This window comes from Camellia sinensis, chromosome 7 (genome assembly GCF_055761805.1).
Source record: "Camellia sinensis isolate YWXY chromosome 7, ASM5576180v1, whole genome shotgun sequence".
Lineage (NCBI taxonomy): Eukaryota > Viridiplantae > Streptophyta > Magnoliopsida > Ericales > Theaceae > Camellia > Camellia sinensis.
Genome location: NC_138967.1, coordinates 86,567,856 through 86,590,274, shown reverse-complemented (window position 1 = coordinate 86,590,274; position 22,419 = coordinate 86,567,856). Strand labels below are relative to the sequence as shown.

General features: G+C 37.0%; 1 protein-coding gene and 1 long non-coding RNA gene across 2 annotated transcripts; one reads left to right on the top strand and one right to left on the bottom strand.

Moving 5' to 3' along the window:
• On the bottom strand, nt 1-498 carry LOC145795928 (uncharacterized). The gene has a single exon (XM_082880868.1). The coding sequence runs from the start codon at nt 496-498 to the stop codon at nt 1-3; it is 498 nt and encodes a 165-aa protein (XP_082736994.1).
• A 5,063-nt stretch (nt 499-5,561) lies between these two features.
• On the top strand, nt 5,562-7,987 carry LOC145794703 (uncharacterized). The gene is made up of 2 exons (XR_014334629.1): nt 5,562-6,223; nt 7,759-7,987. It is a non-coding gene; the product is annotated as an uncharacterized LOC145794703 (long non-coding RNA).
• Nucleotides 7,988-22,419: the final 14,432 nt, after the last annotated feature.

Sequence of the window (22,419 nt, the reverse complement as noted above, 5' to 3'; positions counted from 1 at the left end):
CTACACAATATGATTTCTATTGACAAATCCAATGGCAATCTTGCGACGATCAGCTAAGGTTACTGGTGGTGATCTCAAAGGTAAGAATGTGAGACATTGTTGCAATGACAAGTGGTATAAGACTATATTATAAAATGATGCAATAAGATGTCCCATGTCAGGCATAGTCATCCAACGATCAAAGCTTGGGCTATCTTCAAAATATGAAAGGATGTGTGTCAACTCCTCAACCCTCTCATGTGACCTATATAGTGCGACGTATTCATCTCTGTGATTATTCAATTCAAGTAGCAGATCACGCCTAACTTGCACCCAGTCATTATCTGCAAGACCAAGTAAATCGGCAATAGCTTTAAAACCACAATTCTTATCACCATCTACATCCTTTATCAACTTTATAAGTGGTATTAACATAAGCGGGAAGTCACCAGCATATGCATTCAGTAAACTTGTTCTTGTACAATATGTCTTTGTCTTCACATTCCCGCTTCTTTTCATGCACTTTTGAAGCTTTCTTTTTCTTTGACTGACTAGAAGCTAATGTGCTCAGGCTATCATGGCCATCATTAACCAACTCAAATGCACAGGGGTCATGGTGACAAGATATATCAATTTTCTTATGTCCTCAATGTGGATTATGTTTCACATTAGACTCAATAAGAAAAGTGCTCTCTAGATTTGCAATTTCCCTCAACTTCTTCAACATATCCAATTGCGTAGCAATATCACTCATTGAACCACTTCAAAATCATCTCAAGTTCTGGGATACAAGTCAATTCTAATTTCTTAACCTTCGGATTATGCACACATATAGTAAGTCGCATCCAATGTACATGTATGCTACTAAGTGGAATAGGATGGCATTGTCTCATGTAATCTGCAATCTCGTAAGCACAAGGTAAACCATGCATGCGCCTAAGAACACACCCACATGTTGCAACATCAATTCCAACTGAATTTTCTCTCTTACTTCCTACCAACACGTACTCCAATGCACAAATAGACACATTACCCCAAAGCTCTCTAAATTGAGAAGGTTTGAATTGATGTTGCACAGTTGTCAAACTCTTCTTGAATGATGCTTTAACTTGGATGTGCTGCAACTCAAGTAGATAATGTATTTTTTCAAATGAAATCTCAAATGTCGTTTGACTTGAACCTAATTGCCTCTTCAATCTAGCATGAGCACTTTCAGCCTTGTTCATATGAATGTAAACAAAAATAGTCAAGCATAATAATTAAAGATAACAATATGATTTATAATAAATTAAAGGAAAAAAAAATCTTACCGATTGTATAGCGATTCCGGTATTCCCTGTTGTTGTTTAACTGTAATTCGGACTCGGTTCTGTAGATTTGTTGTTGTCTTATCCTCTTTTCTATCCCTTACTCTTTGTTTTAGAGTTTTGGGTTGTGTTGGGCAAGTTGGGAATAAGTTGGTTGTGTTTTAAAACTCAGAATTTTGCCCAGGTTTTGGTCTCTCCGCTCGAGCAGCTCTTTGATGCTCGAGCGGGCATTTGTTGTTGCCTCTCTGCGCGAGCGGTAGTTTGGACTATATGTAAGTTGTTATTGTTGAGGGCCATGTTGAGATCCCTACTGGACTATATGTTCATCCCACGTTGTTGAATCTTTTTCAGGTGTTGAGCTGAATGTGCTGCAAGATTTGGATCTTCTTATTTGTTGGCCACGGGGCCTCTCTTGTATTGGCGGAATGCCATATGTGTAAAAGGGTTGCACCCTTCTTCTTGATTCGTTAATGATGTAAGCCCAAGGGCAATTTATTTATTACACTCATGTTGTATTTACTTGCATACAAATGAGAGCAATGTTATTCACTTCTACGAGTTGAATATACGAGTTTATTTTCATATGTTATCTCTAAAATGGAATTAAGTAAATGAAATTGGTAATACTTTGAGTAATAAAAATTGGGGCGTGACAACTTGGTATCAGAGCGGACCGGGTTTGAATACTTTGGGCTCGTGGGAAGTGGTTTTTACCACAGTGGGTTTACTACGTATAGTGAGGACGTTGTATATAGATATCATGAAAGTTAGGACTTGTGTGTTGCACTTATGTGAGCAAGGGATTCAGTCTCTCGGGTAGTATTCATAGCCGGTAAACTTGCTTTGAGGTCCTTTCGGAAACACGCTTGATCAACGTGGTTCCTGATAGGAATTCCTTGAGAGTTTCGGGATAAGTGGCTATCTTTGTGGACTTGATTCGATTATGTGTTTACATGTTTAGATGATTATATGCAATAGAGATGTATATTTTGTGACTAAGTGAGTCTTGTGACTTAATAGTAGTGGTGTGTGCCTCGAAGAAGGCTATTATGTTGTGCACTAAGCATGGTATTTGCTTTTGTGCTTTATAGGATGTCTACACGAGGAAGTAGAGGACGGTTGAGTAGTAGGAGTGTCGGTAGGGGCACAACAGTTCCTTTAGCACCCACCGTTGCAGCATCGGCTGTCGGCGAGGATGTCGCACGTGAGATTATGAGAGCAGTGCAAGACGCCCTAGCTCACACTAAGGGCGGCAGCGGGCATGCTCTCAAGCTTACTAAGGAGTTTTTCCGCTCCGACCCACAAGAGTTTGTGGGGGAGGCTAAACCGTTGGAGGTAGAGAGTTGGTTGGAGCAGATTACCAAGACTCTTGATATACTCAGAGTCGAAGAGGAGGAGTTGAGGGTTTCTTTGGCGACTTTTCAATTAAAGGACGATGCGAGTTATTGGTGGAAGTATGCTAAGAATACTGTAGATAGCACGTGGGTTGCATTTACCGAGGCCTTTTGGGCCAAGTATTTCCCTCATTCTACTCGGGAAAGGTTGAGGGATCAGTTTTTGGAATTGCGTCAGGATGATACTCCTGTGGCACAGTTTGAGATGCGGCTTACTAGTTTGTCGAGGTTTGCTCCAGAGTTGGTGGCAATAGAGGAGCGTCGTTGTTATAAGTTTGAAAGGTGGTTGTGTTTCGATATTCGGGAGAAGGTAGCTGGATCCTTTTGGAAAGATTATTATAATTTAGTCGAGGTAGCGGCCCAAGTGGAGGCCATGGTTGTGAGTGATGGTCGGGATAGGGAAGAGACCATCTCGGTAAGTCCTTCAGTTCCTAAGCGCTCTAGGCTCAGTAAGGGGTGGAGGCGGAAACATGCTCAGTCAGGGGCTAATTCCTTTCCTTCGCCTGGGGTTTCAGACTCTTCTATTGGGGGGTCCGGGGAGATGCAGATTTTAGACCAGTCTTAGAGTAGGGGGTCTGGTGGTTGTTTTGTTTGTGGTCAGTTGGGCCATGGTAGACGTTTTTGTCCTTTGCGTGTAAATTCTTTAGGTGTTTCAAAACCCAGTCAGACTCAGTTGTACCCGTCCAGTCAAGGACGCTATTGGTACCAGAAATGGGCAGGCCAGGCTTCGAGAGCCTCGCGAGGGGCGACTTACTAGCTAGCCTTGTATTATTACCCTGGAGGGGGAACTTTTGTGTTGTTGACCGATGATGTATTATATGAATCATTTTGTTGTTGACCGGTGTACTGTTGGATGCTAAGGCATCATGTTTATGTATCGCATATGTATGCATAGTGTTGTTTGTTTAATCCTCATGTATTGGGGAGTATGTATGGAATTTCGAAACCCCTATAATATCTATTGAGAAGTTGTTAATGGGATCAATGATCCTGATGTTGTTGCATGCTTGGTACTGTATGTTGAGATAGTCTGGTGACGGCTTATGGGCCTTGTTCACTTTTAGAGATTATTTGTTGAGATCGGGAACCCGTGGGTGAATGTGACTGATGTGATGGGTTCGAGAGTTGTGTAGTATCGATAAATTATGTGAGAATGTTTGAGGAAATGTGAGATTTGTATCTCGGGTTAGCGGGAATGATATATGTATGTTGATTAGTGTTTTGGGTTTTGCTAGTTAATGAGTCTGTGGTGACCCCATCGGGTGTATAAGGGTAGTGTTCGTATTGTGATTGGCTATCAATTGTTGGGTATGGTTTGTGAGTGGATTCTGGCAGCATTCTTAAGAGGAAGAATAGGTTGTGTTCTAGGTGACGAGAATAGCGTTGGTCAAATTGTCCTTCGTGATTGGGTTGTTGTAATTGAAGTTTACCATGTCGGTCTTCGATCGAGGAGATAAGCAGGCTTGCTATGTAGCCATGGGGGGGATAGTGATTCCCTTAGACACAGTGTTGATGTGGTTCAATTTTAGGAGATCCATTGAGATTCCAAAATTTGGGGGTTTGTGTGGGGAACTCAGTGTTTGGGGTTAGTGGCACATCAGTGTGTGGATTACTGAGTGTGGAGTTTATTGAGTTGGTTAGTCAGCTTGTTGGTATCGGGTTTTGGGTTAACATCTGTCACCTTGAGGTTATTCTCATTTGTTGTAGACTTGTATGTTGATTAGGGAAAACTGAAACTAATCGAACATGTTATGTCATTGAATCTGATGGTTGGAATAATGCATCAAGTTTTGTATTGATTGATTGAACTTGTATATGTTAATTGCTTATATGCATTGTTGCGTGTGGGAGGAGATGAGGGATGTACTCCACGGTTTATTGGAAGATGGGGGATGGACCTCTAAATCGGATTTTGTTTGATTGGATATAGCACTAAAATGTATATCGTTATCAATTGTGCAGTATAGAAGTGTTTCTATGTTATATTGATACAGCACCAAAATGTGTATCATTTGTGTATTAAGGAGGTATTGTTGATGTGAGATGTGGTCTCTTTTAATTGTTGGCCAGGTTCTGAGCCATGTTTATGATTTTAAATTGGTTAAGTAAAGGAAGGTCGAATGAAATTGTAAAATCATGAATTTCTTATGCCTTGTGTGTTGATAGCACTGCTGTTATTTCTATTAACTATCATTATAGAAATGTTATGTTTTGTGTTGGTTTTGGCCTCACTATGTGAGTGATGGACGTTGCTAGTATTATTTTGAAAGGATATGGAAAACAAAATTTTCCTAGTGTTTGAGCCACCTAAGGGCGTTGTGGAGAAATTGATTTAATTCAAGGGTTTTGAGGAATTCCAAATGAATCTTTTTGGCAAATAAACTGTGGATGGTTATGTGTTTTGGATAACACCGTATTTGTGAAAAATGTTTACAAAACTTTTGAGTTTCGCATGGAAAATGCAAGGTTTATTTCGGAATGTCAACATTGAAAATTTGACTATCTCTGTGAAATGTTTCATGAACAAGAAAATGTTTTCCTTATATTAATGCAAAAGATTTGCTTTGATTACCCTTTTATCGGAAATTATGGTTGTTGAGTAGTGACTTAGCTTGAAGTGCTAGTCAGATGTTGGTAAATTGTTTCAGGAAGGTTTGGTTTTATTGTAGTTTTTTTTTTTTTTCATGCTTGAGTGTTGTTGTTTGGGACGTGTTCCCTTGGTTAGTCTCTTCCTTGGTAAGAGTGAATCGAAGGTTTGTAGGGAGAATAGTTCCTCTCCTAGTACTCGGGTGTTGGTGTTTTGTGATTAGTTGGCCTTGTGTTTTGGCATATCCTTAATTTCGGGGACGAAATTCTTTAAGGGGGGGAGGTTATAGCGATTCCGGTATTCCCTGTTGTTGTTTAACTGTAATTCGGACTCGGTTCCATAGATTTGTTGTTGTCTTATCCTCTTTTCTATCCCTTACTCTTTGTTTTAGAGTTTTGGGTTGTGTTGGGCAAGTTGGGAATAAGTTGGTTGTGTTTTAAAACTTAGAATTTTGCCCAAGTTTTGGTCTCTCCGCTCGAGCGGCTCTTTGACGCTCGAGCGGGCATTTGTTGTTGCCTCTCCGCTCGAGCGATAGTTTGGACGCTCGAGCGTGAATTTCCTTCTCTCAGCATTTTGGTCGTCTGCAGAAAATTCTAGGAGGGTGCATCCGGCGCTCGAGCGGATCTTTGAACGCTCGAGCGTGAACCTGTGTCTGACGCTCGAGCGGGATGTTGTACGCTCGAGTAGACATGTTTTATATCAGTCCGTGAAATCACTTTTTGAATCACTTTTCACTTTTCTTTTCTCTCTCTTACTTTCTCAAAACCGATTTTTGAGAGCTCCTCACTCTAAAACCTAACTTCTCTCTAGGGTTTGATCTAGTATGAGTGTTTTCCTCACCTTGGGCCTTTGTAAGAAGTGTGTTGATCGTCGAGGGCTTCGTTTTGATCCAAGAAATTTAGGATTTGGAGCACTTCCGAGTTTTGCTCTTCTTCTCCTTGGGTTCTACATTTGAGGTAGGAATTTCCTTGTTCTTTTTCAATACTTCGTCTATAGATAGACATGTGGTAGTTTTGTATTGCATGAAAATCATATCCACATTGGATTTGTTTGAAATCATGAAAAGGAACCTAGGGTTGGTTGTTTGAAAGTGGTTATTTTATCATTGATGGTTGTTTTGGCCTAATTGGAGTGTAAATTAGCATGTCATAGTTGAAAGAAGAAAAAGCCCTAAATAATATTTTGATTTGGTAAATTAAAATGGAGGGTAGTTAACCTACGTTGTAAATCTCTATTGTTAATGTGAGTTGGGTGAAGGTGTTAATGCCTAAGGGGTTAACTTTGGCTTTGGAATGGTTTTGAAATGAATGTAGTGGGCTAATGTGAGTTATGGCTTTATTATCACCGGAATTGATTTTGTGGAAACAAAAGGGATGGAGTTGGTTTTGTGAAAACAAAAGGAAATGGAATTTGTTTTGTGAAATGAGAAAAGTATCTTTGGCATAAGTATGAAAATTGGATTGTTGTTTCTTGAGTGTTAAATACACACACGTGGGGGTTGTATCTTTAACTACTGTGTTAGTGTTGTTGTTGGGTTTGTGGCCTCATAGTAATTGAGTCTTTAATAGATGTACTAAATACTTGCATCTAGAGGTTTTGTCCTTGGTCATCGGTGGAGGATGACATGGTTGTGTTGAATTGTTGTGTATGCATTATACCATTGTTGATTGAACATTGTATGTGAGGAAGTGGTGAGATACATTATATATGTATACTTGCTCGGGGGGAATTAATTATGTGTTCATATACTTTAACACATTGCTTGTATCTTGATGGTTTATGTATATGTGTTATGCATATTAGTTATGCCCTGTTGTATTTTGGTTGGTGGTGTTATACCTTGCGCTAAAAATCAGAGGTACCGTGACCTTCCAGCTAGCGCCTGAAGAATTGACTGCGTTGAGAATCTAAGGTACCACACCCTTCCAGCTAGCGCCTGGTAAACTGGTATGTTGTTGTGAGAGGTGTATCTTTGGCTTCCTACGCACATAGCTGGTAGAGCAAAGTTTTGTTGTTGTTGTTCCATTGTATCTGAGGATATCATGAATTTGGTTGGTTACAGTTTCGGAGGGCCAAGTTACCTCATTGGTTGATTATATACATGTTAGTGAGTTGTTATCCCCCTTTTGTTAAAGGTATGCATGTATAGTTATGATTGTATTGGGAACGAACCAAAATGTCAATTTGTCATTTGGAAAATGGAAGAGAGTAATGGGCTTAGTAAGATTATTTCCTAAGTAATTGTTAATGTTATGAAGGATTGGAGTTAATAAAAGAAAAAGGAAAGATGAATCGCTTATAGCGTTGAATGAAATGGTTGTTTTCGAGAAAGTTCATACTTATGTATATTTTGTATAAACCGTCACATTACTATTCTAGTATGAGATTGGGCATTCATGGTCATAGCTATCTGTAAGTTGTTATTGTTGAGGGCCATGTTGAGATCCCTACTGGACTATATGTTCATCCCACGTTGTTGAATCTTTTTCAGGTGTTGAGCTGAATGTGCTGCAAGATTTGGATCTTCTTATTTGTTGGCCACAGGGCCTCTCTTGTATTGGCGGAATGCCATGTGTAAAAGGGTTGCACCCTTCTTCTTGATTTGTTAATGATCTAAGCCCAAGGGCAATTTATTTATTATACTCATGTTGTATTTACTTGCATATGAATGAGAGCAATGTTATTCACTTCTACGAGTTGAATATACGAGTTTATTTCCGCATGTTATCTCTGAAATGGAATTAAGTAAATGAAATTGGTAATACTTCGAGTAATAAAAACTGGGGCGTGGCAGATTGGTTGTAACATTGCCAGAATGCATACATATGTCTGTATGTACCGTAATGAATTTTTCTTTACACGGATTCAACCAACTCACAGTAACATACTTGATTGCCTCCGAATAGTTACTGAAATCCTTATGCAGTATTGCAAGGTGATCATTGTATTTCTCTTCAGTCAATGACAATACCAAATAGTTCCATGCAGTGTTAAACTTGTCATATTTTTCTTTTGTCACAAACATTCTCTTGCATTTCGTCAATACATTCTTATTAATATGCCAACGACATAACAAATGTTGAGCATTCGAAAAGTTGTTGTCAATGTCATTCATCAAAGCAAGCTCTTTGTTTGTGACAATGACTTCAGGTAAAACACTGTCATCCATAAGATCACGCAATGTTGCCCATGCATAATTATCAACCTTTTCAGTTTGCAAGTATGCGATAGTCACAGAGAATGTCATATGAGTTGATGTCACTCCCACAATTTCAAGAAGACAAAGTCGATATCTATTCATCTTATATGTGCAATCCATAATCAACACATGAGGGAATGTACGAAGTAAATCCAAACTCACTAGATGTGCCCAAAACAAGTTTGTGATAGTCATAGAGCCTTCCTCACATCGATGACGCTCAATATACTTATGTTTTGCTAATTCACCCAGCAGTTGTTGCATCTGGGATCTACCAGCTTTCTGTAGAACCCTACATCGATGTCGTACATTGTAAACTGTCTTCTCTTTGACATATCTACTAACAACGACTTTTCATTAGCTGACAATCTCCCTGTATATGAATGTCCTTGGAGATGCTCCGTAGCTGGATGATTATGCAGCCCGCAAACTACATTTAATGTGCAGTCAGCATTTGTTTTCGACTTGTATGCCCTCAAATCAAATGGACATTCGCACTTCTTCATACCAGTTTGTCTCAATAAGTCTTTTGAGTCATCTTTCAACTTTTACGCGCTCTATACTTCCCACTCTGCTCACAAGAAAGATAAATTCTTGGTCTCTTACAACCAACACCATAGTCCGACGTCGTTATAATAATAACAAAGCCATTTATCCTTCCAATGTCACGCACCCAAGTGAGCAATTCATTTTTGTTGTCGAAAACCTAAATATAATGTCACACAACTTTCATAAGAACAAACTAACTAATAAAAATTATGAACTTATGAATTTCATGTTAAAAGTTACCTGTTTAGCTATAAAATGACTAGTACAATCTACCATAATATCCGATCAAACCTCAGTTTCTTCAGTGCATGCCATCTAAAAAGGGGGGAAAATTTCATTAAAATAAAAAAATTCAGCATTATAAAGCTGAAAATAAAAAAATAATTCAGCACTAAAAAAATGAAAATAATAAAAAATTTGGCACTATATAGTCGAAAAAATTAATAATATTTGGCACTTGAGTACCGAAATAAATAGAAAATTGACAATTTAAGTGTCGAAATATATAAAAGAAATTCAAAACTTTTGTATCAAAATATAAATGTTATTCTGGAAGTTGATTTCTGAATATATTCATAAAATTCAGCACTGAATCTCTCACTAAAAAACACACACACAAAAAAAAAAAGAAAGTTACTACACGATTTTACCTTTTCATCACTTTTTTTGCTATCACCATTGCTTAAGTTTGGACTTCCATAGGTTTGCAACTCTTCCATATCAAAATCAAGTAAAAATTGTGGAACTAATAATTAAACGATGTAAACAATCGAGTATAAACCTAAATATTAAAGCAATATGAGAGACGTTTTCAAAGTATTGCTCTTTGCAAGCAATACAGGAGTAGAGTGTGTAACAAGCAAAGTGACCATAATAGAAAAATTAGGGTTTAATTGTTTTCATTCAAAAGGTGTATATTGAGATATTTTTGTTCCTAAAAGATGTGCATAGAGAATTTTTCTACATCATATTATGGGTGTTAATGGATGTCTATTATAGTAATTTTTATTTAGGATATAATTGTTATTAAATTAATTTTTAATTAAGTGTGTGCCCTGAGGTAATCAGGTGTGTGGAAATTGAATTTCCCCTAACTCTCACTTGTTTTCTATTTTTTCATATTTCCAAAATGCCCTTCTCAACACTTTGCCCCTGAAAATGCACCATATAGCAACAGTCACAAGCACCATAAAACAACAGGTACTAAGACTTCTAAATTTTTATGAATGGTCTTTATGGTTTTCATCTGGCAAAGAACTTCATATATTATTATTATTATTATTTGAAACTCTTAAAAAAAATCTAATTTAGGGGTGATTATTTAGTATTCCCGAAATACGGACATGTGGTGCTCTATAAGATTTTGATTGATGGAGAGGGGTAAGGGCCCACGATTTATGTTGGGGATGGGGAAACAACATGAGGACTAAGTAATTGGTGATTGGTTTGAAGTATGACCACGTGTTGTTTCGGGATTATTAAATAATTTCTCCTAATTTAATTCACAATGATATGGCATAATTGATGCTAATATATATTAATTTTTAATTTGTCGCACTCTTAATTATATATAGTGTCCAATTGTCTTTCCACATTAATGTAATTGAATTTATAGATATAAAATTATGGATCTCCAGTATTTTTATATAATAATACATAATTTTATGGTTGAGTTTTTTGAAAATTCAAATCTAAATTCAAATATAAACTTGATAGAATCTCACAAGTTCACGAGGCTCACCACAAGTTTTATTTTAATGATCCAAATTATTCATTTTGCACGACCCTCCTTGTAATATTATTGAGTTTATCTTAAAAAAAGTTTATTTTTAAACATATATTTGTTGTCTATTTTTTCAGAGACATGCGATAAAATAAAAATTTTATGCTTATCAGATCAATATAATTTTTTCTATGAATCATATATACTGAGAGTTCTACAAAATGAACAATCCGAATTATTGAAATAGAACTATAACACTTTGTATTCCTTGGACTAGTGGGATTGCTCTTGATACCCTTATTATTGCACTTCGAGCCTCTTCGATTCATTTTAGAATATTGATTGAGGTGGTATCATAATGGTAAAGTAGGATTGAACCAAAAACATTGATTCAGATAATTATTCTATGAGTAGTCTTCATTCTTTTACCTTTTTCTCTTCCTACACTTTAAATTTTGATGTAAGGCTAGAACCATTGGAAAACTTGTTTTCAGGACTTCGATTTAGACACAAGAATGACCCAAAATAGAGTCCGGACAAGGGAGTTATGCCCATTTACATTTGGAGTATCTGTGTTAGAAACAAGTCCACTCCAGCTAACTTTTGGCCACTTGAGCGGTCTATGTGAGTTACAGAGATTCTGGAAGCTTTCTTTCACTGCTCAAGCCAAGTTTTGACCTCTATTAATTAAACATCAAGAATACAATTGAGCACCTAAGGTAAGAATTCAAGCCTTTAGTCTTGTAATCAAGTTGGTTAATGGATGAATTCAAGAGAGTTAAGTTATGAAATTCAAGAATTAAGCTAATAAAGTAGGAAAGAAGATCATAACATACATGCATGCATAATTCATGGATTTTGAGTTTTGATTTCAACAAATTCTTACATGCAAGAGCTTATTTTTGTTATATTATGAGAGCTCATTATGGTTTTGTACTTAAACACTCCATTTGTGCATGTTTTGGAAGCTAAGATTTCAAGTCATTGCTTGCATGTTATGTTTTCAAAATGTCAAGTTTGCTTTTGAATAATTCACTTGCTTTTGGGCTTGATTTTGGCAAAATGACTTTCAATTCATGAAGTCCTATAAGTTTACAAATGTTTTCTCAAGTTTTGGCCCAAAAAGATGTGCTTGGTGCTTTGAAATCAAGTTTTGAAACTGAAAGTGCAATTTGGAAAATCTAGAATTCACAGGCTTTGCTCGAGCGGTAGAGTTTGCACTTGAACGAAGAATAAGAGCTCCCAGCAGTTTTGCAAAGTTTGAGGGTTGGCTCGAGCAGAATAAGTTGCGCTCAAGTGGAATAAGTTGCGCTCAAGCAACCACCCTTATTTTTTGAATCTTAGCTCGAGCATAGGAAGTTGAGCTCAAGCGTCAAATTTGAGCTCCTAGAAGTTTTGTAGACAATTACATGGTGGCTCGAATGACAAAGTGTACGCTCGAGCGAACCCATGTTTACTCAGTCCTTGGCTTGAGCGACTCTCGAGCATAAAAATCAAGCAACCAGTACTTTTGTAGAGTTTTGCAGACTGCTCGAGTGACCAAAGTTGCGCTCAAGCAAAGACCCTATTTTCAGCAAATTTGAGTAAGTGTTTCAAATTACATTTTGGCATCCTCATTGCATCTTAAGCATTCTTAAGCCTTAATTAAAACATAATAATGAAGATAAGGACTGTATCCTGTTCATGTGACCTGTTCTGCTACTGGAACTATTTGTGAGTAACAACTCTGTAAAGCTATGTTGACAATAAGTATTTTTTGACTGATATGATATGATCTGTTTTCTGAAATACTATTTTGTAAATCATGAGTGAATGTCTAGTTTTCTGAAATGTATTTATGGCATCCTTAGTTCACGTGGCCCTCGTTCGGGGGTAATAATACCGTGGCTTATGTTCATGTGACCCTTGCCTAGGGGTAACAATACCATGGCCAATATGCATGTGGCCCTTACCTGGGGGTAACAATACTGTGATCTATGTTTATGTGGCCCTTGCCTGGGGGTAACAATAGCGAGGCCTATGTTCACGTAGCCCTTGCTTGGGGGTAATAATACCATGGCTATATGTGCACATAGATGCTGACCTTTAAGGTCGTCGGTACCGACTATACATGTGGGTCTTATGACCAATCTAATTTGGTAGCTAATGTATGTACCACATATAGCTGATTACGAATTCTTTATAAGTATGTAAATCTGGATCTATTTCTGGTATGAACTCTGATTTTCTGAATCTGTGATGGACATCATTCATAAACCCTTTACTGTGTTGTTATTCGCTGGGCTTCAGTTCATTGTATTATTTATATATGTAGATGATCAGGCGTGGGACCAGGTTCAATGAGGATTGTCTGGAGATCTGTTTAAGTCAGTCAAGCAGTGTGCCTCCCGAGGAGGTTCTAAAATGTTATGTGGTTGTAGCTTGTTTTTCATGCTCCCTTCATATACGATTAGCCCTACAGTTCAGACTCTCATGGTTCTAAATCTGATTTCACAAGTGCAATATGAAATAGATAAACACAAATGAGTCTAAATCCGACAAATCTTTTGGAAAATTGATGTTTGAATCAAATACTAAAAATGGACTGTTTTGTCAGATTGCAGAGTCGTTACCTAAATATTTTTGAGAAATTTAGGAAACCCATGACTCATGCTAAAGGCCATTAGTCTGTCATCACCAAAGTATCTCAGCTCGGCAACTTAGGTATGAGAGAGGAAGGTCATGAATTGAGCACCCCTCTCACCCGATCAAAGATCGGTCTCTACTAATCATAATGTGATTTTTATTTACATTATATGCTCTTATTCCGATTATTAGCTATTTTTACTATGTAAGAACAAACAAGTATAGACTAATTTGTAAAAGTTAGAACACGTTGATTTTATGTTTGTTTTTGAAGATGGTTTTGAACACGTGTCACTTGAAAAAGCGAGCACGTATGTGCATTTCATCGAAACATTCCAACTTAAGCAAAAAGCCTCCATCCACAGATATTCAAACAAGTATATTGCTTAAGTACTTCGCCTCATGGAAAATATGCTTGACATGTGTAACGCCCTAAAAAAATGTACAGTAAATATAACCCAAAGCATACATAATTGGTAACATAACTCAGAGTAAATAGTCCTTTCATTTCATGAAGTTAATGATACAAAAGAATTTATCATAAATAAATGTCTTATCGGCTTACAACTTTCCAAGCCTCAGCTTGGTTATAACAAAAGAGAGACTAGCTTTTACAAGTAAGCCCTTGGCTATACACAAATATATATATATATATAATCAAAACAAGAAGCTCATGTTTTCAAAAGTCCCTCCTAGCTATTGTCTTGGCAGAGGCATGCCCTCAATACCTGAAAAATGTTACCTCCAAATAGGGTGAGCCACAACCTAGCAGGAATCATTTAACACGGTATATGAAACTTAGCAAAGGTATAAGTACACTATGTATATACAACGTCAGTGATAGAACATCCACATTTTATATAGTCAAATTCAGTCCTTAATCTATTTCCATTCAATTCATTTCATTACATGAGCCAATTTCATCATTTCTTTAACAACCCAAATAAGACTACAACTCATTAGTTCTGCAATCACATCATCAACGTATAAACACTTCAAACTTTCCTTTCACGGATATTTCATCCGCGAGAAACTGTCAAACGGGACCCATGTAAATGTAGGCTATACAAGCACTACAGTTGCCATTTTACAGATATTTCGTCCGCGGGATCAGCACCCATGTATAATTTTGGGACTTTCACCTAGGACACTTTGGCCAACTTAATTATAATGGAGTCCATCCCCTTTCTCCTCCCAAACAACCATTCATACATATGTAATGTATTTAAACACATAGTCATACGTGGAGCACATCCCCTTTCCACTCCCAAATAATCATACATATACAATGTACATAAACATAGTCATATTCAATGACAACCACAAAAGATTAGTTTCATTCACCTCATTCGCATGCAATTTCTACAACAATTATAGCTATCCTCCACCGATAGCCCAATACAGATATTTCTAGGCAGATATACAATCTCATAACAGATAATTTATCCAAAATTTCCTAAGATGTGAAGTATTACATACTAAATTCCACCATCTATTCCAACACTTGCTGAATTTCATGTTTACCCCACCAATTTCAATTATTTATATAAAATAATTATGATAGTCATTTTAGGGCAAAAATTTCCCTTTTCCAAATATCAACCCAAGCATCAAACTCAACCATTTTGACCCAACATAATCTCATTTTCATAAACTCAACCAGACGAAGGGCCCCGCTCAAGCGTGAGACTAGACGCTTGATCATCCAATGCACTCTCCCAGTATTTGTAGGTCTGCAAAAATACTGAGAGTTGATAAGTCCCGCTCGAGCGCAAGAATGGCCACTTGAGCGGAGGAGCAAAATTTGTGAAGCCCGCTCGAGTGGAAGAGCCAAAATCTGGGCATTACAGGTTTGGAAATGCAAGCAACCCACCTGTTCCAAACGCACAATCACAACCCGATAACCAAAATAAAGGGGAGACAAGGGAAACAAGGTATGAATAACCATTCTAAACCATTCTAACCTGAGTCCAGAAAACAATAGATGACGGGTCAAAATCAGAATCGCTATAACATGGCAACAATCACACGCATACAATATGCTAAAGTAATGAATGCTCACCTAGTACTCAACCGAGGCAAGCCAAAAGAGAGAGAAAATAATTAGAAAAAATACATGATCCTAACTAATGCAACGTGACTAGTGCAACACATACAAAATGCAACTACGAGGTTCAGTTTTAATACGTCATGTGAGACAATTCAAGGCATGCGATAAATCACATATTCAAGTAAGGAGGAAATTGACATTTGATTAGTATGACTAGCTGAACCTTTATGCATGAAAAAATGGATATGTTAAGCAGGGTAATGGTATGGAAAGTGTAAAACATGATGCTTCCATTATAAGCGGATAAATAAAAGGAAGAAAGAAATGGAGGTTGGAAGACATGCACACATTATTACATATTTGCCCTCGCACAGGAAGGTCCGAATGTCCAAATGTCCGAATTAAACTAATTATTACAAATCCAAATAAATAATAAATATACCCACTGATTACAAATTTGAATGAAAAATAAGAAATGAATAACTAGCTATCTAACTTATTACAACAAGGATATTATTATTATGACAATAATAATTACAACAAACGACAATAATTACACTAATAATGATTACAACAATTACAATAATTACATTAAGATAAACAACAACAAGAAGACATAAAGATCGTATGCATGTTGATGAAGACAGTGTTCAGAAACTACTCTGTCTGCCTAGATTGCTCTATTTCACCTTCAGTCATTGCCCTCTATTTCTGCTAGAAGTAATCTGTTTACCAAACGTTGGATCCCGGTCGGCCCCCAATGAGGCCCGACCGGGTCCAAAAAAGGTCGGCCGTACCCTATTTTCTTGTAGAAAAATGTTTTTGTGCTCTGAGGTAAAAACAGTGCAGACAGAGCAGTTGTAAACCATGTTTGTCCTTTTTGTCTTTCTCTATCATGGGGAAACTCAAGAGAAGAACAGATTCGGTTCAAAACCATCAATGGTCGCAAATTGATAGCATGATGGTTTTGGACGCGTTTGGACAAAAATGAATAAATGCAATGAAAGACGACTACCCTCATTCCTATCATGTAATTAGCTCAAAAAAAGAGGTAGACGCGCCTTAAGATTCATCAAAACATCATGAATTGATATGTGATGACTCTTGACGCGATGGACTCGGTATAACGCCCGGCCGAACCCAACCAATTTTAAGCATTTTCTTTTATGTTGGTTAAGTTGATTTTAAACCTATTTTATTAGTCTTTTTTGACTTACCTTTCCATTACTTACTCATTTTGTCCAAAGTGATAGTTAAGTCTACTAAATGAGAAGAAAAGTCAAACGAGAAGTGATCCATAGCATGAAAGAGAGACTATGCCTTGACGATGAACCTCCGTAGAGATTAAGCCATTGAGCATAGGTCTCTTTCTCATGCCTTGAATAACAATCAATCACTTGAAATAACTCTCAAACAAAGAAAAACCAAGAAAGGAGGGAGAGTGCAAAAATAATTATGCGAGATTGATTATTAAAATGAAACTGTTTACATGAAAACTAGATAAAGAAAGCTATCAACTCGAATGACTCGATGTCCAAGGCCTAAACAACCGAAGCCATGAGGACTTACAACATAACAAGCAAAGTATAAACTATTTAAATGAATTAAAACAGCCCCTAACATGCAAAAAATAGTAGCTAAAATGATGTTTAAATGAACACAAAAGATAGCAGCCAAAAACAAGGAGATACAAAACTAGTAAACAAGACTAAGGAGGGGCGGCTAACACCACCACTTTTTGGACTTCTAAACCATTTTTTTAGCCCTTAGACTCTAAAATTTAGTATATAAAGACAAGAAAAATAGAGGAAAAGAGTAGAAGAAGATTAAAGAAGAAGGTGCAAAATTATACCTTTTTAAAAAAGAGGTAAGCTCTTAGTTAACAAACTTGATTCCAACATCCTCAAGTTTCTGAAATTAACTTTGAAATCTCAACAAAAAGCTCCAAGAACAAGCTCTAATGGTGTATGTATTGTATATGTATTGTTCAAGAATGTTTGAAGATCAAAGGAAGTAAGAAGGATGGTTTTAGCTCTCAATCTCCCTCAAAGCCCTTAGGAAAATCTTCTAACCTTTAATTTTGAATACAAGGGGTTTATTTATAGAATTTGAGCCAATTTGGTCAAAAACATCTTCAAAAAACAACAGCTGGCGAATTCTCGTCGGCTGTCCTGTTTGGCGCTAATGAGACCCAGTCGGGCCCAAAATGAAAGGTTGGGTCTAAAAGGCAAAAATAGAGTATTTTTCATTAACTCCAAATTTGCTATGCATTTGGGGAATACAAAGATGTACCATGACTTGAAACAAAATTTTTGGTGGCCTGGAATGAAGAAGTGTTTTGTTGATTTTGTACCTGCTAGACTACTTCAGCCGCTTCCAATACCGGAATGGAAATGAGAGCATATTACAATGGACTTCATTATCTGTTTACCTTATTCATCTAGAGGTATGGGATATCTAGGTAATTGTTGATCGCTTGACTAAATCCGCCCATTTCTTACCTATCAAAACTTTTTATAATGCGGATAAATTGGCTAACATTTATGTGAATGAAATTGTGAGATTACACGGTGTGCCCGTATCCATTGTGTCTGATAGAGATTCAAAGTTTACTTCAAGATTCTAGCAGAGTTTGCAACAAGCTTTGGAGAGTGAGTTGAGGTTAAGTAGTGCATACCATCCACAGATAGACGACCAATCAGAAAGGACAATACAAACCTTGGAAGATATGCTCAGAATGTGTGTCTTATATTTCTAGGGAAATTTGGAAGCTTATTTTCCATTGACCGAGTTTGTGTACAATAACAGTTATCATTCAAGTATCGGGATGGCTCCTTATGAGACTTTGTACGGAAGAAAATGCCGATCTGCGATCTGTTGGGCCGAAGTAGGTGATAGACCACTATTGGGACCGGAACTTGTGCAAGAAACAATTGAGAAAGTGAAGTTGATACAGTAACATTTGAAAATTGCACAAAGTCATCAAAAAAATTATGTGGATGTCCGAAGGAGAGACAGAGAATATGAAGTCGGTGATCACGTGTTTATCAAAGTAACTCCAATGAAAGGACAAACTCAATTTGGGGTTAAAGGAAAATTGGCACCGCGGTATATTGGGCCATATGAAATTATTGAGAAAGTCAATCCGGTGACGTATCAGGTGGCTTTACCTCCGGTACATGCATAATGTTTTTCACATTTTGATATTTCGAGAATATTTACAAGATCCTCATCATGTTATTGAGCCAACACATGTGCTTCTAAAGGATAACTATACGTATGAGGAACGGCTAATCCAGATTGTAAATCGTCGAATCAAGAGATTGAGAAATAAAGAGATTCCGTTAGTAAAGGTTGATTGGCAAAATCATGGAGGGACGTATGTGACTTGGGAGACCGAAGGGGATATGATGGAGTGATACCCTGATTTGTTCCCTCTAGATCCGATATTCTTCCAAAAAGAAGGTAATTTGAGTTTGGAGGACCAAACTCATTAAGGGGGGAAGACCGTAACAACCCCGACCTGTGATTAGCTAATAAACTATGATTAAGAATGCCTAATAAGTAATTAAGAGGAAATTCTAATTTAATTGTATATGCTATGTGTTAATTGTGTTTATATCTGTCGGTCGTAGAAATATCTGTTTATGTTTCTGTAGTCTTATGCGAATTGGAAGCCTTATTGGCGTATGAACACGAAATTGACTCCGTTTATGTGTTATTTAGAATTTTTAGAATTTTATGGTAGGCTTAATTGAAATTCGAATCAGAACGAAATAATTAGAATAAAATAATTATTCAAGTGAACTAGTTTAGCTTTAATCCTATGTAATTAGCTTAAGTTAATCCAACCTATAAATATGTGAAAGCAAGCTTAGCAAAACATTTCCTATCATCTTCTTGAGCTCAAATATATATATATATATATATAGAGTGAGAGGTTGAATTCAAGCTTGAGAATTGTAGAGAATTAGAGGAAGTTGAAGAATTTGACTTGGAAACTCAATCAATTGAACATCTAGAATACAATTGAGCACCTAAGGTAAGAATTCAAGCCTTTAGTCTTGTAATTGAGTTGGTTAATGCATGAATTCAAGAGAGTTGAGCTAAGATGTGCAAGAATTAAGCTAATGAAGTAGGAAATAAGATCATAACATACATGCACGCATAATTCATGGATTTTGAGTTTTGATTTCAACAAATTCTTATATGCAAGAGCTTATTTTTGTTATATTATGAGAGCTCATTGTGGTTTTGTACTTAAACACTCTATTTGTGCATGTTTTGGAAGATAAGATTTCAAGTCATTGCTTGCATGTTATGTTTTCAAAATGTCAAGTTTGTTTTTGAATAATTTACTTGCTTTTGGGCTTGATTTTGGCGAAACGGCTTTCAATTCATGATGTCCTATAAGTTTACAAATGTTTTCTCAAGTTTTGGCCCAAAATGATATGTTCTGGTGCTTTGAAATCAAGGTTTGAAACTGGGAGTATAATTTGGAAATTCCAGAATTCACAGGCTTCGCTCGAGCGATGGAGTTTGCACTTGAGCGAAGAATATGAGCTCCCAGTAGTTTTGCAGAGTTTGAGGATTGGCTCAAGTGGAACAAGTTGTGTTCGAGCGACCACCCTTACTTTTTGAATCTTAGCTCGAGCGTAGAAAGTTGAGCTTGAGCATCAAATTCGAGCTCCCAGAAGTTTTATAGACAATTACATGGTAGCTCAAGCGACAAAGTGTATGCTTGAGCGAACCCATGTTTACTCAGTCTTTGGCTTGAGCGACTGTCGAGTGTAAAAATCAAGCAACAGGTACTTTTGTAGAGTTTTGCGGACCGATTGAGCGACCAAAGTTGCGCTCGAGCGGAGACCCTATTTTCAGCAAATTTGACTAAGTGTTTCAAATTACATTTTGGCATCCTCATTGCATCTTAGGGATTCCTAAGCCTTAATTAAAACATAATAATGAGGATAAGGATTAAAAACAAACCAAGAGGAAAAGAAATGAGTTAAGTGTTTTCCGAGCATGTGTTTTTAATGTGTATCTGTTACGTGTTTGTGTAGGTCATGTGTTGTTGCCCGCTTGATCAATCTGTTCTGTTCTGTTCATGTGACTTGTTCTGCTACTAGAGCTATTTGTGAGTAACAATTCTGCAAAGTTATGTTGACTATAAGTATTTTTTGACTGATATGATATGATCTATTTTCTGGAATGCTATTTTATAAATCATGAATGAATGTTCAGTTTTCTGAAATGTATTTGTGGCATCCTTAGTTCATGTGGCCCTCGCTCGGGGGTAACAATACCGTGGCTTATGTTCGTGTGGCCCTCGCCCAGGGGTAACAATACCGTGGCTTATGTTCATGTGGCCCTTGCCCGGGGGCAACAATATCGTGGCCAATATGCATGTGGCCCTTACCTGGGGGTAACAATGCCGTGGTCTATGTTCATGTGGCCCTTGCCCGAGGGTAACAATACCGAGACTTATGTTCACGTGGCCCTTGCCTGGGGGTAACAATACCATGGCTATATGTGCACATAGATGTTGACCTTTAAGGTCGTCGGTACTGACTATGCATATGGGTCTTATGGCTAATCTGATTTGGTAGTTAATGTGTGTACCACATATAACTGCTTATGAATTCTGTATAAGTATGTAAATCTAGATCTATTTCTGATATGAACTCTAATTTCAAAATCTGTGATGGACATCATTCATAAACCCTTTACTTTGTTATTATTCACTAGGCTCCAGCTCACTATATTATTTATGTATGTAGGTGATCAGGCCTGGGACTAGGCTTAGTGAGGATTGCCTGGAGATCTGTTTGAGTCAGCCAACCAGTGTGCCTCCTGAGGAGGTTCTAAAATGTTATGTGGTTGAGTTTTGTGGGCAAGATGCAAGTTTAATTATTTTATTTTGTTTGTTTGGACAAGCTTTTTGTTTATCTGTATCTATAATGATGTAAGGCTGACATTCTGATGTCATAATATATATGTAAATATAAGTTCTTAAAATTTCAGTCCCATGTATGTCTGCTTAGCTCTATGGACATTATATGTTCGTATTTACTTTTTCTAGCCTATGTATTTTGTTTAATTTGTTCAGAGGCTTTTGGGTAATCATAGGATTGCTTGCTGGTTACGGCACTAAACCCATAGGGGCGGGTTTGGGTCGTGACATATACACTAATGGTGATAGCAAGTTTTGTTATAAGATTTGTGGGAGATTTGGTTATTTCTTGGTTTAAAATAATGTATGCATCAATAATCTTGGAAAACTAAGGAATGGAAAGAAAAGCCTAAATTTCTTGTGAAATCTAAATTTGTTTTTCATAGGTCTTGGTAAGTAATGGGAGAGGAATTGATTTGTAAATTGTTTATTTGTTGAGATCCCTTGTGTTGAGATAAAATTTGATTTTTTTAATTGTTGCTTGTTGTGTGATATGGTTTACCTGCGTGGAGAAATTGAGGTGCCCACTTTCCCGATCGTGTGAGGATGACAAATGTGGGAATGTTTGAGGTGTCTATGTGTTCAATAGTGTGAGGACAATAAATGTGGAAGGTTTGAGGCTCTACTGGCTATCTGTGTGAGGAGAAATGTGGAGTTAAGTGGAATAATGTGTATTGGGTTATAAGGTTGGGAAATTAATGTCCATAAGTAAAGGAACATGATTATGCATAATTTAAATCAAATGTACATATATGTGGTTAAATATATTCTCTATTAGGCAATTGCTCATTCCTATCTAACAAATTTCAAGACTTGGTGAACCACAACCAGCATAATGAAGAAGAAGCTATCCAACTCTCTTGTTTAAAAAGTCAATGATATTTTGAATTTGCAATGTATTTGTTGAACTTTTACTTAGTTTGGAGATCATAGGCCCCATTTTGTTCATTGAAGACCATATATTTAATATTGTACACCATGGGGCATTTGTTAAACTTCCTCTATCTTTTTGAATTATGAATGCTTGAATACGTATTTTGTAAACTTGAAATTATA